Here is a 16,906-nt window from a genome sequence, read left to right as displayed (position 1 = left end):
CTTTGCGTCCAGTGTAGATCATGATCAGCCTGCACATCCATGCAGTCTGGTCATGATCTGCACTGTTCACTATTCAGTCAGTATCTTTTTGGTAAGCACCCCTTTTAACAGTTAATGCTACTGTCCAAATTGAAAGATGGACAAGTTCATTATAGAAATTTAGCAGGTTAAGGGTTAATTTGTTTTTGTTTAATTTTTCAGACCATATCAAGATGATATCATATGTCTGGTGTCTCTGATGTTGGATACCGGGCTGCCATGTTTCCGTGGACAGACAATCAAACAGTTACGTCAGAGATTTACACCAGACTCCAACGAGAAGGAAGCAGCTAAATACATGACAGAAATTGTGAGGAAGTGCTACCTAAGTTGGTGGGCCAAGTCGTATGATGCTATACAAGCTGCCCAACAAGGGATCTTTCATTGATTACTGTATAAATGGTCAAGTTAGCGACGTGGAAATATTAGCGTTTTTCACGAAATGACAAAATTCACTGATATTTCCTTCAGCGTGAATATCAGCCAACCAGCATAACAAATATACCATAACACTGGTAGTTAATGGGAGAATTTGATTCTAACAATGGTGTAAAAAACTGATAATATTACATGTATGCACATTGTATACATAGCAAAATTAGTGCATATTAAGCATTGACTATTTGAACAAAATCTTTTTATTTCTGTCTCTATCTGTACATATTTGTGCAATTAAAGTACTAAACGTAAATATAATATGCCTTTTTAACATCATATAATGATGTGCTGTTATTGCGCCAGACAAATTAGTGATTCTTACGACGTGCTATTGTTACGCAACTTGGAAATTAGGAATTCACTTATATTTCCGCATGCCTTATTCTGGAATTCCAATTTCGCTAACTTTTCGACCCACGGAAATATCCACTTATACAGTTTACAGAAGGCAGTTGATTCATGGTGCATGATGATTATGATCATTATGATGATGGCGATGATGATGATGAGGGTGATGATGATGAATTGTGATAGACTTACTCTTCAGCCTGTAAACATTTCAGTACTTAGTGCTTTGTCTGTGATGTTGTACATTATAACAAAACTGTTTAAGATGACCTTTTCATTGAGGTAGTTTTGATTGTCTTAACCTTTAGCCTGCTGACGCCAAGTGATTTTGCCTTTGTGACCAGTGCAGACCAAGATCAGCCTGCACGGAAGGCTGATCATGGTCTGCACTGTTCGCTATTCAGTCAGTAAATTGTAAGTTAACACCCCTTTGAATCATAAGTGGTACTGCACAAATTGAATGAAAGACCAGTCCATTTAAGAAATTTAGCAGGGTAAGGGTTAAAAACTGAAAGTAACAGCAAAACGTCATTTATCTTGATGACAAAGAATATATCCTGGATTCCACATATGGCGATGCAAATCGTACTATAAATAAATTGCAGCTAATGTGTTAGGCAATATAACTGCCTTTCTGAAGATTACATGGCGTAATGAAAATGTTAACATGTGAAATAATTCCAGATAATATTGTACAGTAGTCTTGCAGATCTGTTTTTTCATAGACAAATACCTGAGAATGAGCAAAAGGGGCTGCACATTTTATTTGACATCATTATAGAAAATATGTAAATTTACAACTAAGGGAAGTTTCGTTAAAATTTACATTTCTGAATTTTTCAGCTACCAAAATGTCTTCAGACGTGTTTTTTGTCTCATTAACTTTCATTATAAAAACTTGATCGAAATCCAAATTTTTCAAATTAGCCACACAAGAAATCAAGCACACAACTGTGTATTTACTGTTGGCTGAGTTGAAAAATTAGGGTTAAACTTACTAAGATTAGGCCTAAAAAGGAAAAAAAAAAATTGGGGGGGGGGGGGGGGGGATTTTTTTATTAAGTGAGACTTTTCGGAAATTATTTTTGTGTCAAAAAATGAATACCTTTAGAGCATCAGTATGTTGATTTCTAACATCACTGAATCTGTTTAAAGCATAAAGAGTGCAGTTTTGCAAGTTTTTGTTAAAAATTTGAAAAAAAAATTCTCCAAGGCCATAAAAACATTTTGGGGCGGGCCAAAAATTTAGGCTAGGTCACCGAAATCAAACAATTTTTTTTTACGTCTTATTCATTGTAAGGTAAAATAATGAACATGCTGAACAGCCTTTTAAAATTTGTTTTAGATTGTCTTACCTATCATCTGCTGGTGTCAAAAACCCTCTGTGTTCATTTTCGTAACTTTTCATGAGAGACAAATAACCTTTTAATGGACAAAGAAATTAAAGGCTCCAAACTATTTCTTAGTATGGTTGCTGTACATGAAATGAACCAGCTTTGACATGGTGTACATTTACTCATGCAAAATACCTCAATTATTTGAACTTTTTTTTTTGTTCATTTGAATGAAATGAATGCATTAGGTTCAGAATAGCAGAATATAACCACAGGTTATTTTAACCTTTAGCCTGCTAAATTTTTAAAATGGACTGCTCAGTCATTGAATTTGGGCAGTACCATTTACTATTCAAAGGGGTGTTCAATGAAAATGTACTGGCTGAATAGCGAACAGTGCCGACCTTGATCAGCCTGCACAACATAACCCTGGAAAGAGTATCATCTGCAAAGTATCCTGGCATCACTCTCTCAAATGATCTAACATGGAAAAATCACATAGAAAATATCACCAAAAAAGCAGAATCACTGGCCAGTAGCAGGCTAAAGGTTAAGTAAGTTTTATGTTTAGAAAGATGAATCCATTATTTATTTAATTCACAGAGGCAATTATCATTGTTTTATTGTTGTTTTATAATGTAACACTATGCTTTTCTGCTACATGACCTATTAATATTGTAATTTAGCTTGTTATCTTGTGTAATGTAAAATGCTGGTATGTCATTAGGAGAATTACCGTATATTTCTTTATTAATATCCCTGGGGGCTTTACATTTTGTGAAAAGGCCTTACTGGTAATGTAGTTTTTAGTGAATATGAACTTTAAATCCAACTTGGAATTAATGAATTTTACAAAATTAATATAACATGATCATGTTGTTGGTATTCACTTACAACCTAAAATAATTTTTTTCTGAAAAAAATTATTAGAAGTTTTCGGTCATTCATTAGGTTGGAGGGAATTAATAAGGGTATATATGGTATAATGTATTTTAATGGGTCTTGTGCAATACTAGGTGACTACATACAGTAGTACAGGCTCTTGAGTTATGTATAATCCAGACATATGTCACCTGACCTCAGTTCTCTTCTGATATTAATTATTCGCCATCTGAACATTTTTGGACACCATCTTTGATGTATTTGTGGGAGCTCTTTTTATTTAGAGATGACAGTCTGTCCTACTGTCTTAGCATTAATTACCAAATTGTTTTAATTTTACTGTTTTGCTTTTATATTACAGTAACATGTCATAGAAATTTAAGACTTGTGAAGGTATTTTATCATATTGCAGATTATTAGTCAGTGCCAAAATTTCGCAGGATGATTCCTCTTCATTTAAATTTATTAAGGCTTCAGAACTAAAGTTATTTTAGCCCGCCCACTTAGCTCAGTAGGTAAGAGCGTTGGTCTACGGGTCGCGGGGTCGTGAGTTCGATCTTCGGGTGGGGCATATGTTCTCCGTGACTATTTGATAAACGACATTGTGTCTGAAATCATTAGTCCTCCACCTCTGATTCATGTGGGGAAGTTGGCAGTTACTTGCGGAGAACAGGTTTGTACTGGTACAGAATCCAGGAACACTGGTTAGGTTAACTGCCCGCCGTTACATGACTGAAATACTGTTGAAAAACGGCGTTAAACCCAAAACAAACAAACAAACAAATAAAGTTATTTTAGTGTTCTACCCAAGACATATAATTGTGTCCTCTCTAACTTACAACGTATTTAAGTTGCTGGCAAGCGGGGCTGCCACAACCAGTCCAGAGTGTAATCCCTAGGTCAGATGTTTGTTCTCTGTGATATCAAACAGTAAACCTTACCTCTTCACACATTCACTTTCTACTCCCTGTTTCATATAGAGAATTTTTCATTTACTTGTTAAGACATGTTTATCACTTGCATCGAATCAACATTGTTTCAAGTCTGTGAAATCTTAAATATAACTTGAATAATTTTTGGTGGAAAATTGAAATGAGCCGTGCCATGAGAAAATCAACATAGTGGGTGTGCGACCAGCATGGATCCAGACCAGCCTGCGCATCCGCGCAGTCTGGTCAGGCTCCATGCTGTTCGCTTTTAAAGCCTGTTGGAATTGGAGAAACTGTTAGCGAACAGCATGGAGCCTGACCAGACTGAGCAGATGCGCAGGCTGGTCTGGATCCATGCTGGTCGCACACCCACTATGTTGATTTTCTCATGGCACGGCTCAAATAAACCAACAAAAACTAAGAAACAGTTTATGGCTTATCCTCACACTGTTGATGGATTATGATCTGAATATTGACAAGCATCTACTAACGTACTGTTCAGATAACTCTTGACTTATTTATGGATTTTTGTTAATAGATCAGCAACATTTAACAGCTTCATTGTATCTTGTGATTTTATTATGTTTTAAAATGATTAAACCTGCAATCTATTTTACATTTGTTAAAACTTGCAGAATATTGAATTGATTTATTCTGTAAATGTCAAAATGAAACAATTAAAATCGAATCTTATATTCCCAAGGAATGAGTGCAAATATATTTATTATTCCCCCCCCCCCCCAAGATAAAAAGTATATGGGGTTTTTATTGGAGTTACACTTGTCTGTCAGTCCATCTGATGGTCAGTCTCCTTCTTTCCATCCGTCCATCCACTCCGTATCTTTGAAATCAGTGGGAAGATTTTCATAACATTAACATCAGTTGTTTACCTCACCCTAGGTGATGGCAGAGCACACAACCCAGTCACTAGATGCAAGGTCAAGGTCACACTTTGATTTCATATGTCAGATACCTTTGTGTCCAGCTATCTCTTCTAAACTGCTGGGAAGATTTTCGTAAAACTAATATTAGTTATTTACCTCATCAAGACAACATACAGTGTGCGCAACCCAGGTCCTTTGGTCCGTGGTCAAATGGCTTAATTTTGTGTCCACTCCACATCTTGTAAACCACCGGGAAGATTTTCATAGAACTAATATTAGTTGTTTACCTCATCAAGACAACAAGCAGAGTACACAACTCGGATCCCTAGGTCCAAGGTCAATGTCACACTGAAATGTCAAAAGTCAAATAGCTTAACTTCATGTTTGCTCCATATCTCTAAAATGCTTAAAACATTTTCATGAAACAAGCATCAGTTGTTCACCTCACCATCATGATGTTCAGGGCCCATGATCCAGGTCAGTAAATCCAAGGTCAAGGTCACAGTTTGAGGTTAAAGATCAAATGGCTTAAATTCGTATCCACATAATCTTCTGAATCCTTTGAATTATTCTCTGAAAACTAGTTGTTAAAAACAGTTGTTAACCTCATGAAGGTGACATACAGAATGCACAACTCTGGTTACTAGGTCAAGGTCACACTTAAAGGTCAATGGTCATGATCACAGCAGTTCAGTTTACTTTTTGTTTATCAAAACAGCATCTGGGGTTAATAATCGCCTTTAGTGATAGCTCTAATTGATTGTAAATTGTGATAGTTGTCATGTTGTTATTACTGTAAAGCCTACTCTGTGTTCTGTATAGCTAAGTAAACAATGAATTTCTCTTTTATCGATGGACGATGTAGTAAATTCTGTGCCAAAAAATAGAAATTGTTCAAGTAGCATGGCTTTTGAAGGTTAAACTTCCGAACACTCTTCCCTATATTTATATGTAATAAAATCTTAAAACATGTGAGCTAGTTACATTTTGTTTTGTTCTGGAAGGTATTCACAAAAAGTGGTGTTAGTACTTCTTTAACATAAAATGTGAATCCTTACATTAGCCTAATGGATCATAGTATATAATTGTTGAATTTAAAAGGACATGCTTCCAGATCAGCATCGAAATTTAAAAATATGTAAACATATATGAATCAATAAATGGTACCGAAAATGATACACTAGTAATGTTTAAGTAATGATATTGTGTTTCTTATGCGAAGTATTGCTAAATTTCTTAATAGCGTGACTGAAGCTTTTGGAAGTTATATGCATATTTTATTGACTAAAAGATACCCGTCGATCTACGGATCGCGGGGTCGTGAGTTTGATCACTGGGTGGGGCATATGTTCTCCATGACGATTTAATAAAAGGCATTGTTGCTGAAGTCAATCGTCCTCCACCTCTGATTTATGTGGGGAAATTGGCAGTTACTTGCGGAGAACAGGTAAGTACTGGTATAGAATCCAGGAACACTGGTTAGGTTAACTGCCTGCCGTTACATAATTGAAATACTATTGAAAAAGGGTGTTAAAACAAGAACAAACGAACAAACAAATTTATTGACTAAAAGAGTATTATCGTAAACAGAATGATCGTAAAAGATACAGAATTGCTTTTACAATTACAAACTAAAGAAAGCCATTCCTAAATTTTGAGAATTTTGACATAAATCTGCAGGCATGCAGCTTTAAATCATATATCCACCCGCTTGTTACCATAGATATGTCATGCTGCAGACCTCTAATATAAAAAGCGACACAAGGGAAACAGTGAAACTGTGCATTAGAATTCCGACAAGCAATGAAAATGCCTGTTAAGTTGTCATAATATACCTATCCAGGCTGTAAGTTTTGAGACAACTGTCAGAATGAAACTACGCCATTGATCCATTTTAGACCTGTGCCTAGACGCAACCAATCATATGAAGCAGTTTTGAAGCTGGTGGTTTTAAAACCTTGAGCCCGATTTTTTCTGGCTCATTGAACATGTGAGCATAATTGTAAATCAGGTATATTCTTTATGAAACAGACTATGGATGATATAAGAGGGCAAAAGTTAGATTTCCAAAAATAATTGCACTTAAAAATAGGTCCTTTCCTTACTCACTTCCAAATCTCCCTCAATACTGGTGTTGTCCCCAATGACTGGAAGCATGTAGCCATTGCTCCTGCATATAAAAAAGGTCCAAAGTGCAATCTCCAATTACCGCCCCATATCCCTCCCATGTATCGCCTCGAAGCTAATGGAACACATCCTGGTCTCCAACATTATGTCCTTCTTTGATAAGTTTAATATCCTTAGTCCTTATCAACATGGTTTCAGGTCAAAGCACAGCTGCAAAACCCAGCTAATAAGTTTCTCCCAAGAAGTCCATGACAACTTAGAACTAGGTCAACAAACAGATATCATAGTCCTGGATTTCAGCAAAGCTTTCGATAAGGTAGATCATCATAAACTAGTACATAAGTTACAAAGATTAGGTGTCAACCCACAGGTCACTTTTTGGGTCGTCCTTCCTTCAGGGTCGCACCCAGCAGGTTGGCGTATAAGGTCACAATTCAGACAAACTCCCCGTCCTACTGATGTACCTCAAGGCTCGGTCCTTGAACCTTGTCTTTTCCTTTCCTACGCATGATCTGCCTGACAGTGTTAAGGGCAAAGTGAGGCTGTTCGCAGATGATACGATAGTCTATGTTACGGTCAAATTCAACAGTGATGCCCAAGCTCTATAGGAAAACCTAATATGAAGTAAGGCAATGCCTTAATCGGGAATCGTTACAGTCCATCAGATTGCTCAGAAATACGCATTTGTATCCATTTAAAGGTAGACTTTGGAAGAAAAAACAATACTGCCCATATTTGTACTTTTGTACCATTCCCTATAAAGCCTTGAAACCTGGGCGTCTGATTGGTCAATGGAATTCAATCCAGACAAGTGTAAAGTCCTCAGAATCAGTCGCAAAAGAAATCCTGTAATCTTCCCCTATACGCTGCATAACATCGAGTTGAAATCGGCTGATATGTGTAATCATTAGCTCAGACCTATCATATAAACAACATAACATCCAAAGCAAAAAAATTCCCCCAAATAAAAAGAGTCAAAGAGGTTGCATATAAAACTTATGTTAGACCCCATTTAGAGTACTGTTCCACCATATGGCATTCGTAGCAAAAATATCAAAACCTCAAAATAGAGCAAGTCCAAAGATCTGCAGCAAGATATGTCTATAATGACTAAAGTTACACCAGTAGTGTTTCCAAAATGTTAAATGAACTAAACTGGCAAACCCTAGCTAGAACAACGCCGTAAGAGTGCAGTTACAATGTTGTATAAGATCCAGCCCATCTTGTTTTTGTTGACCATAGACACCTTGGAAGAACTATAAACCTGAACTATTTGATACCGTATTCAAAGACACACTATCATGCAAACTCCTTTTCCCCCAGAAGTATACGTCACTCTGTGGAACAGTCTCCCTGTGTCTTTGAAAGCTAGTCCCAGCTTAGAAATATATGCTGGGCAGCTGCCTCCTTTATATCAGTTCTAATTCAACTTCCTACTTTTACTTTTAACCTAGCCTGTAAAATAGGTCTTTTACTCTATCTTTGTGATGCACATAGTTTCTGTATTTTTACTATTTTTAACAACTATCCCTGACAACGCGCCTGTAACGATTGCTAAGCAGTACAACATAGACATAGAGAACTTGGTATGAATACTGTGAAGAAGAACGGTCGATAGAAAAAAACAAAAATTCATAGAAGGATCATCGCGACAAAGGCTAATAATTAGTGGGAGTTAACACAGCACCTTGCATAATCCTTTAAATAAAAGGGTGATATTATACACCCGCCAGTAATTCCGGTAATGCCTTTAGCTTTAAGAATGTATTCACTATTATACTGTGCCATATTTTTGTAGAACGTAGTACACTTCGAAGTACGTGTCTAACGATATTGAGAGATTCACATTGACTTTCAAAGTATTTTACACTTTCTTTCTTTGCGTTTTCAGAACCCTTTATACCGGTATGTGCTTACCAACAGACAGACATATGTGCTGGGTCACTGAGCAGTGAACTAGTAAACAAGCCGAAGAAAACTTGTATATTTAAATATGAATAACGGCCAACTGCACTTTTCTGGGTGTGTTAGTCATTTCTAAAAACTACTTTTAGCTCACCTGAACACAAAGTGCTCAATGTGGTCGATTATGATCACCGTGTGTTTGTCCAACAATTTGACTGTTAACACTCTAGAGGTGACAATTTTAGCCAAATGTTTATGTCGGACTATAACCATCAATAAAATTCCATATAAATCCATTACTGGGTCATCTAGGGACAAGAACTAGGTCACCAAGTCAGTTAAAAGGAAATATCTAGAGCAAGTTTAAAACTGGGTTAATTGAGGTCAAAAGCTAGGTCTCTAGTTCAAATCATAGAAAAACCTTGTTAACACTCTTGAATCCACATTATCTACTTGATCTTCATAAAAGTTTGTCAGAATGTTTGTCTTTATGAAATCACGGTCAAGTTAAAAGCTGCATTATCTTGGTGAAAAGCTAGGTCACCAGGTGAAATCATAGAAAAACCTTGTTAACACTCTAGAAGCCACATTTCACTTGGATCTTCATAATGCTTGGTAAGAATGTTTGTGGATAAATTTGTAACTGGGTTACTTGGGAAAAACTAGGTCAGTAGGTCAAGTCATAAAGAATCTTTGTTAACACTGTAGATGTATCTTTTTCAATTTGATCATCATAAATCTCAGAATGTTTATCTTTAATGAATCAAGGTCGCGTTCAAAAGTGGAGTACCTGGGGTCAAAAACTATAATGTCACTAGGTCAAATAATTGAAGAACTTGATTATTGATCAACCTGATTTATCTTCAGGAAATCTAGGCATTAGATACTAGGTTATCTAGAGTACGGACTGGTCAGGTGAGCGATACCGGGCCTTTAGAGCCTTCCTGTATTCGTAGGCCTATGATATTTAATTTAAACCATACACTATCTTAAATACATTGACACTGCTTGCACACAAGGTAACGGAATAGTGGATAAATAATATTTAATAGAAACAAACTTTATTAACAAGAACAATTTTTAATTTATTTACAAGAACAATTTTATATTTACATGAAGGTTATCATATAGCATAGTTCATATAAAGCATAAAAGAGGAGGAAGCTTTGAAAAACAAGTCTGCTATATTCAACATGATGTAAAGTGCCTAATGTGCCGAATGTTTGTACATTTTGGTCAAATTATTTCACAAAAACAAACATCCACATAAACAATGGCTTTTGGGATATTATCTGTATATTGATTCAGTTCAGTATAGTGCATTTAACAGACTTTCGACCAAAAGGAACACGACTGGTTTGCCAAATTACTTTTTCCTGCAATGATCATTCTGTAGGACTTGTGTTTTCCGGTGTTGAGTCAAAATTCAAGCATAACTTTTGTAAATTGTCAGTAAATAAAAATGCACAGTCAGAAGTTTTACATCGGATGCATTCCGCCTAGTGAATCTTTATGGCTGACCGAATAAATTGGTGATATGGTTGCAGAAGAAGTAGCATTTTGGTACTCTAGAAATTTGATATGAGTTGCGGGTGCTGATTCAACTTCAAGCAGATTCGATAAAAAGTTTGCTTCGGTTAGTAAGCTGTAAGTATATGTAGTTGATGTTCATTTTGAAATGTTTTAATTTGGGGTATAAGCTGGTGGCGCCGATGTAACTTTGCTGGGATCACTGCTAGGCTGTCCATAAGGTGCAGGTTGTCCGTACGGGGCAGGCTGTCCATAGGGTGCTGGTTGTCCGTAAGGTGCTGGCTGTTGCACGAAACCTTGCTGAGGGAGTCCAGGTTGACCATACATTCCAGGGTTCTGATAGGCAACTTGCGAAACAACTGCCACTCCTCCTAAGATAAAAAAATGTTTGATAAATAAGTATTAAATACCAAACCAAAATGTTTGGGTTTTTTTTTTTTTGTTACTTTCTATCCTGCCTCAATGCTAGCAATGGTGATCGGTACAGAATAAATTACGCGTTTGTAACCATTCATACAAAATTCGTTTGCATAAACCTTTTACAAAAAAGTTCTGTTGAAAAAATATATGTTTCATTTTTGAAAACTTTACAATCAAAAGATCGTACCCACTGCCGACTGATTTTGTACAACTATCCCAGGCTGGTTTCTCCTCCGCCTCATACATACGATACATACGCAGATACATATCCCGACGACGGCGGCAATACCTATCACTATACCGGCGATCGCTCCTCCAGCAAGAGAAGCGCTGCAATATAGGGGAACACTGACATAATTTAATCAGTAACACAAATAACAGTTAAAACTTGAATTATCATGCCATAGCTGAACCCGACCCTGCGTATGTAGGAAATCAAATTATAATAAATGTTACCACAACGTATATTTATCCCGGAGGTTTTAACTATCCGCAGTACAGCTGAAATATCAACTTTCAAATTTATCTCAGTCGCATTGAAATTATAAAAAAACGCAGCTTGAATACATGTACACAAAAAAACTAATGCTCTCATGAAAGTGTGATCCCTGACAACCCGTCCGGTGGCGGGACATTACCTAGAATTAAAACCCTTACCAACATTTTGTATTATAATTACAACAGTAGTAACCATCCTCACACCAGAGAAACCCATAGCAGTGTTGTAGACCAGCGACATCTACAAACAACAAATGTACCACTGTTATATACAGTATCTAACTCTTGAATAATACACTAACATATACAACCCGCCCGCTTAGCTCAGTAGGGAGAGCGTTGGTCTACGGATCGCGACCCGGGGTCGCGAGTTCGATCCCCGGGCGGGGCGTATGTTCACCGTGACGATTTGATAATAGACATTGTGTCTGAAATCATTCGTCCTCCACCTCTGATAATTCATGTGGGGAAGTTGGCAGTTACTTGCGGAGAACAGGTCTGTACTGGTACAGAAGCCAGGAACACTGGATAGGTTAACTGCCCGCCGTTACATGACTATAATACTGTTGAAAAACGGCGTTATTTTTAAACCCAAAACAAACAAACTAACACAACATCCATCTCGCGGATACCACTCGCGTCCGCGTTCTGTCGTGTTGGCTGGGTGAACACACGATAATGCGACTACACGAAATAACGAAGGATATAGATCTCCAACTCCTCAGATATTTATGTCGAGTTTTCATATACTGGCGGGTATAAAAATGTCGTTTAGGCGCTCTTTTACTTGTTGAGCTGTTGTATTGTCTTGATTTCGTCCAAGCGAGCCAACAGCACGACTTCCTGAATTGCCGTATTGTCGTGTTGTCATATCTTTGCCTCGACAACATGACAACACGAGATGGCAGAAATAATACACTGTAAAATAACCAGACACCAAATACCAACCTTAAAAGATCATATCCATGCTTGGTATGACTAGTGTAAAATTCTTATGCATCAAACATACGATTACCCAGTTTGTCTATCATGTTTCGGGTACGGATAACAAATTATTTTTTCAACGGAAGAGCTGTTCGCTTAATAAACCATAGTAAATCATAAAATTAGGATACAAAGAAAGTACACAAATAATCTTGTCACGATTTCAGGATTTAAAACGTATTGCTGAACAGAAAAAAATACATAAATTAAATAGATGCACCAGCGGTTTTATTAATTTTAAATTTTAGGCGCGTCGTAGAATCCATCGAGGCTTTGTACCTTTTTATATAACATTTAGGAATGTAATATCAAGGAAGTGCAGTAATAGCCTACTATCATATTTAAGAGGTGTAATATAATACTGAAAGTTTTTACACTGACATGAAATAAGACTGATAAGTTATAACCTTAACTGTTTCACAAAGCTAACTTAAGCACGCCCTAAATACCGGTTATGTCGTTATACCTAGTGTAGAAACCCCATAAATTCGAATGTTTAACCATGCCGGACACGACTAATTCTGCCTTTGCGACCAGTGCAGATCACTGTTCACTATTCAGCCAGTATCTTTTTTGGTAAGCACCCCTTTTAACAGTTAATAGTACTGTCCAAATTGAAAGATGGATCAGTTCATTATAGAAACTTAGCAGGGTAACGGAATAAGGGCGAAGGATCAAACTCACAACTACTCCTTTTGTAGTTTAGTGCTGTATCTACCGAATGTATTCACCACGTGACCTCCTGAGAGTACAGGGTGAGTCGTTACAGTGTAGTGTTTGGTTAAAAAAATGTTTCAATATAAAAACAGACAACATAGCTATTTTAAAAGGTTAAAGTTTAAAAGCAAAACGTTCAATACTATACCATAAATAAGGCCAACTAGAAGTATTCCAACAACAAACAGAAAATTTGCCATGATTTTTACTTCCTTTAACTTTACATAAAATACAGCATAAAATACAAGTAACTGAAGCGAAACTACGCAATATTTTTACATTCTTTATTGCAGTTGAAGCATGACTGATATCTGAAACGTAAAATATTGTACCCGGTTTTATTTCACAATAAAGCTCAAATTCACGCACGATAGCTCATTATCTAGTAATCTGTGGGCCACTTCTGGTATAATATAAGGTGACGGGACAAGTCTTAAACAAGAAAGTCTTAACAACTTGGCATTTGAAAAAGAACAGTCAATAGAAAAAAAGAAATATTCATAGAAGGATCATCGTGACAAAGGCTAGTAATTAATGGGAGTTAACACAGCACCTTGCATAATCCGTTACATAAATGAACGGGTGATATTATACTTCTGCATATTTATGTTGGACAATGATTTCGGTAAACCACATGGGCCTTTAAAACAAAAAAAAGTATGCCCTTAGCCTTATGAATGTATTCCTTATTCTACTGATTGTTCCATATTTCTGTAGCACGTGATACACTTCGAGGTAAGCCAGTACGTGCCTAAACATACAGATTCACACTGACTTGCATTTTTAGAACTCTTTATATGTGCATACCAACAATCAGACGTATGTTCTAGGTCCTTGGGGAAATAAACTAGTAAACAAGCCAACGAAAACTGGTATATTAAAAATTGAATAACAGCCAATCACACTTTTATGAGCACGGTGGTTCAGTTATTTCTAAAAACTACTTTTAGCTCACCTGAGCTCAAAGTGGTCAATAGTGATCACCCTGTGTCAGCCGCCAAATCTAAATGAAACTTGGTCAGACTATAACCATCAATAGAATCTCACACAAATCCATTACTGGGTCATCTAAGGACAAGAGCTAGATCGCCAAGTCAGTTAAAAGGAAATATCTAGATAAAGTTTAAAACTCTAGTTCAAATCATAGAAAAACATTGTAAGCTCTCTTGAAGCAACATTATCTACTTGATCTTCAGGAAATTTTGTCAGAATGTTTGTCTTTATGAAATCACGATCAAGTAAAAAAACTGCAGTATCTTGGTGAAAAACTAGGTCACTAGGTGAAATCATAGAAAAATCTTGCTACCACATTTTTATACCCCCCTTTTAAGAGTTGGGGTATATTGTTTTGCAGATGTTTGTATGTCGGTTGGTCTGTCTGTCCCTAGACCAGTCCGTTTCCGGATGATAACTCAAGAACATTTAGGCCTAGGGTCATGAAAGCTAATAAGGAGGTTGATCATGACTAGCAAATGATCCCTATTGATTTTGAGATCAATAAGACAAAGATCAAGGTCACAGTGACCCTGAACAGTTAAACAGTTTCCAGACAATAACTTGATAATGCATGGGTCTAGGATCATGAAAGTTGATAGGGAGGTTGGTCATGACCAGCAGATGACTCCTATTGATTTTGAGGTCAGTAGGTCAAAGGTCAAGGTCACAGTGACCCGTAACAGTTAAACTGTTTCCGGATGATCTCAAGAACACTTGGGCCTAGGATTATGAAAGTTGTTATGGAGGTTGGTCATGACCAGCAGATGACTCTTATTGATTTTGAGATCAGTAAGACAAAGGTCAAGGTCACAGTGACCCGGAAAGTTAAACCAATTTATCAGACGATAACTTGATAATGCTTGGGCCTAGGATCATGAAAGGTTATGCGGAGGTTGGTCATGACCAGCAGATGACCCCTATTGATTTTGACGTCAGTAAGTCAAAGGTTAAGGTTACAGTGACCTGGAACAGTTAAACCGTTTCTGGATGATAACTTGAGAACACTTGGGCCTAAGGATCATGAAAGTTCATAGGGAGATTGGTCATGACCAGCAGATGACCCCTATTGATTTTGAGGTCAAAGATCAAGGTACCAGTGACCCGGAACAATTAAACCATTTCCGGACGATAATTGAGAACACTTGGGCTTAGGATCACAAAACTTTATAGGGATGTTGATCATGACCAGCAGATGACCCCTATTGATTTTGAGGTCAAAGGTCAAGGTCACAGTTACCTGGAACAGTTAAAGAGTTTCCGGATGATAACTTGAGAAGTATTGGGCCTAAGATCACGAACATTAATAGTAGGTTGATCATGACCAGTAAATGACCCCTATTGATTTTGAGGTCAATAGGGCAAAGGTCAAGGTCACATTGACCCAGAACAGTAGAGCTTTTTGCCAAATAACTAGAGAATGCTTTAGTGTAAGATGACATTTGATACAGAGTTTAAATGACCCATTATTATTGATTTGAGGTCAGTATGTCAAACGTCCAGTGCACAGTGACCAAATAATTTCTGTTGATTGTGCAATTACTGAATGCATCAAGGGGTGAGGATTTCGTGTTCTACATGTTCTTGTCTACTTGATCTTTATAAAACTTGGTCAGAATGTTTGTCCGTTCAAAATCTTGGATGACTTGGAACTGGGTCACTTGGGAAAAACTAGGTCATTTGGTCAAATTAAAGAAAAACTTCGTTAACACTGCAGGGGTCACTTTTCCAATTTGATCATCATAAATCTCAGAATATTTGTTTGAAATCAAGGTCAAGTTTAACCGTGGTCGGTTGCTTGAGGTCAAAGACTATATCACTAAGTCAAAAAATGAACTTGATTAATGATCAATCTTATTTACATAAAAAGATGATCAAAATGTTTGTCTATAGGAAATCTGTGCCATATTAGGTATTAGATCATCTGAGGTAAGAATTAGGTCAGGTGAGCGATACAGGGTCTTCAGGGCTCTCTTGTATTTGTAGGCCTATGATAATACAATATATTAATTAGATTGACACTGCTTGCACACAAGGTACGGAATAGTGGATAAATAATATTTAATAGAAATAAACTTTATTAACAAGAACATACAAGAACAATTTTATATTTACATCAAACGACATATCGTCGTTCAAATAAAGCATTAAAAAGGAAGCTTTGAAAAAAAGTCTGCTATAATCAACATGGTGTAAAGTGCCTATTGTGCCCAATTTTTTGTACATTTTAGTCAAATTATTTCACAAAAACAAACATCCGCATAAACAATGGCTTTTTGGGTGTTATCTGTATATTGATTCAGTTGAACACAGTTTATTTAAACAGACTTTTGACCAAAGGGAACACAGCTGGTTGTGTCAAACAAAGAGCTATAAAAAATAAACGGGTATAAAACAATAATATTAAAAACAAAAATACAGAGCATATATTAACAAACAGAAGCTAAAACATTGTCCAGTAAATGTTAGAAGCAAATTTATTGATCTGTTTCATATAGAGGTTACGACTGTAAATGCTCCACAAACATCATGTCAGTTTTCACTTACGGCAGAGCGATGAGTTTCGCGACACATCAATTTAAATGGGTCAGTAGCGAAGATATATGAATGTCAGATCAACAGCAACGAAAGTAGAAAATAACTTCTAAATGTGAAAGTGAAATTAGATACTTCTTTGTGTCAAATGGCTTTTTCCTGCAATGGTCATTCTGTAGGACTTGCGTTAGTGTTTTCTGGTGTTGAGTCAAAATTTAAGCATAACTTTTGTAAAGTTGTCAGTAATTTAAAGTGCAGTCAGAAGTTTTACTTCGGATGCATTCAGCCTAGTAAATCTGTATGGATGACCTAATATATAAAATTGGTGATATGATTGCATAAA

General features: G+C 36.6%; 2 protein-coding genes across 2 annotated transcripts in view; one reads left to right on the top strand and one right to left on the bottom strand.

The window, feature by feature from the left end:
* Nucleotides 1-5,826, top strand: part of LOC123533131 (phosphatidylinositol 4-kinase alpha-like) — a 111,604-nt gene extending 105,778 nt beyond the window's left edge. Inside the window, exon 49 of the mRNA XM_053519313.1 lies at nt 202-5,826. Within this exon, the coding sequence (XP_053375288.1) occupies nt 202-427 (226 nt within the window). The 3' untranslated portion in view covers nt 428-5,826. The remainder of the gene's footprint in view (nt 1-201) is intronic.
* Nucleotides 5,827-9,961: 4,135 nt separating this feature from the next.
* LOC128545953 (cysteine and tyrosine-rich protein 1-like) lies at nt 9,962-16,904 on the bottom strand. Its single transcript, XM_053519310.1, has 4 exons — nt 13,184-16,904; nt 11,494-11,575; nt 11,024-11,166; nt 9,962-10,787 (listed from the first exon to the last, which is right to left on the bottom strand). Exons 1-4 carry the CDS (start codon nt 13,233-13,235, stop codon nt 10,570-10,572), a joined length of 495 nt encoding a protein of 164 aa, XP_053375285.1. The 5' UTR covers nt 13,236-16,904; the 3' UTR covers nt 9,962-10,569.
* Nucleotides 16,905-16,906: the final 2 nt, after the last annotated feature.

The sequence above is a fragment of the Mercenaria mercenaria genome, chromosome 12, assembly GCF_021730395.1.
Source record: "Mercenaria mercenaria strain notata chromosome 12, MADL_Memer_1, whole genome shotgun sequence".
NCBI lineage: Eukaryota > Metazoa > Mollusca > Bivalvia > Venerida > Veneridae > Mercenaria > Mercenaria mercenaria.
The sequence above is the reverse complement of the archived record's forward strand: the minus strand, read 5'-3'. Positions and strand labels throughout refer to the sequence as shown.

What these genes read in the sequence shown, in the direction of transcription:
- LOC128545953 (XM_053519310.1), bottom strand. Translation starts at nt 13,235, where the DNA reads ATGGCAAATTTTCTGTTTGTTGTTGGAATACTTCTAGTTGGCCTTATT. An exon ending in TCTAGTTGGCCTTATTTATG is followed by an intron (nt 11,576 to 13,183) that starts GTATAGTATTGA and finishes TGTTGTTTGTAG; the next exon opens with ATGTCGCTGGTCTACAACAC. An exon ending in AATTATAATACAAAATGTTG is followed by an intron (nt 11,167 to 11,493) that starts GTAAGGGTTTTA and finishes CCTATATTGCAG; the next exon opens with CGCTTCTCTTGCTGGAGGAG.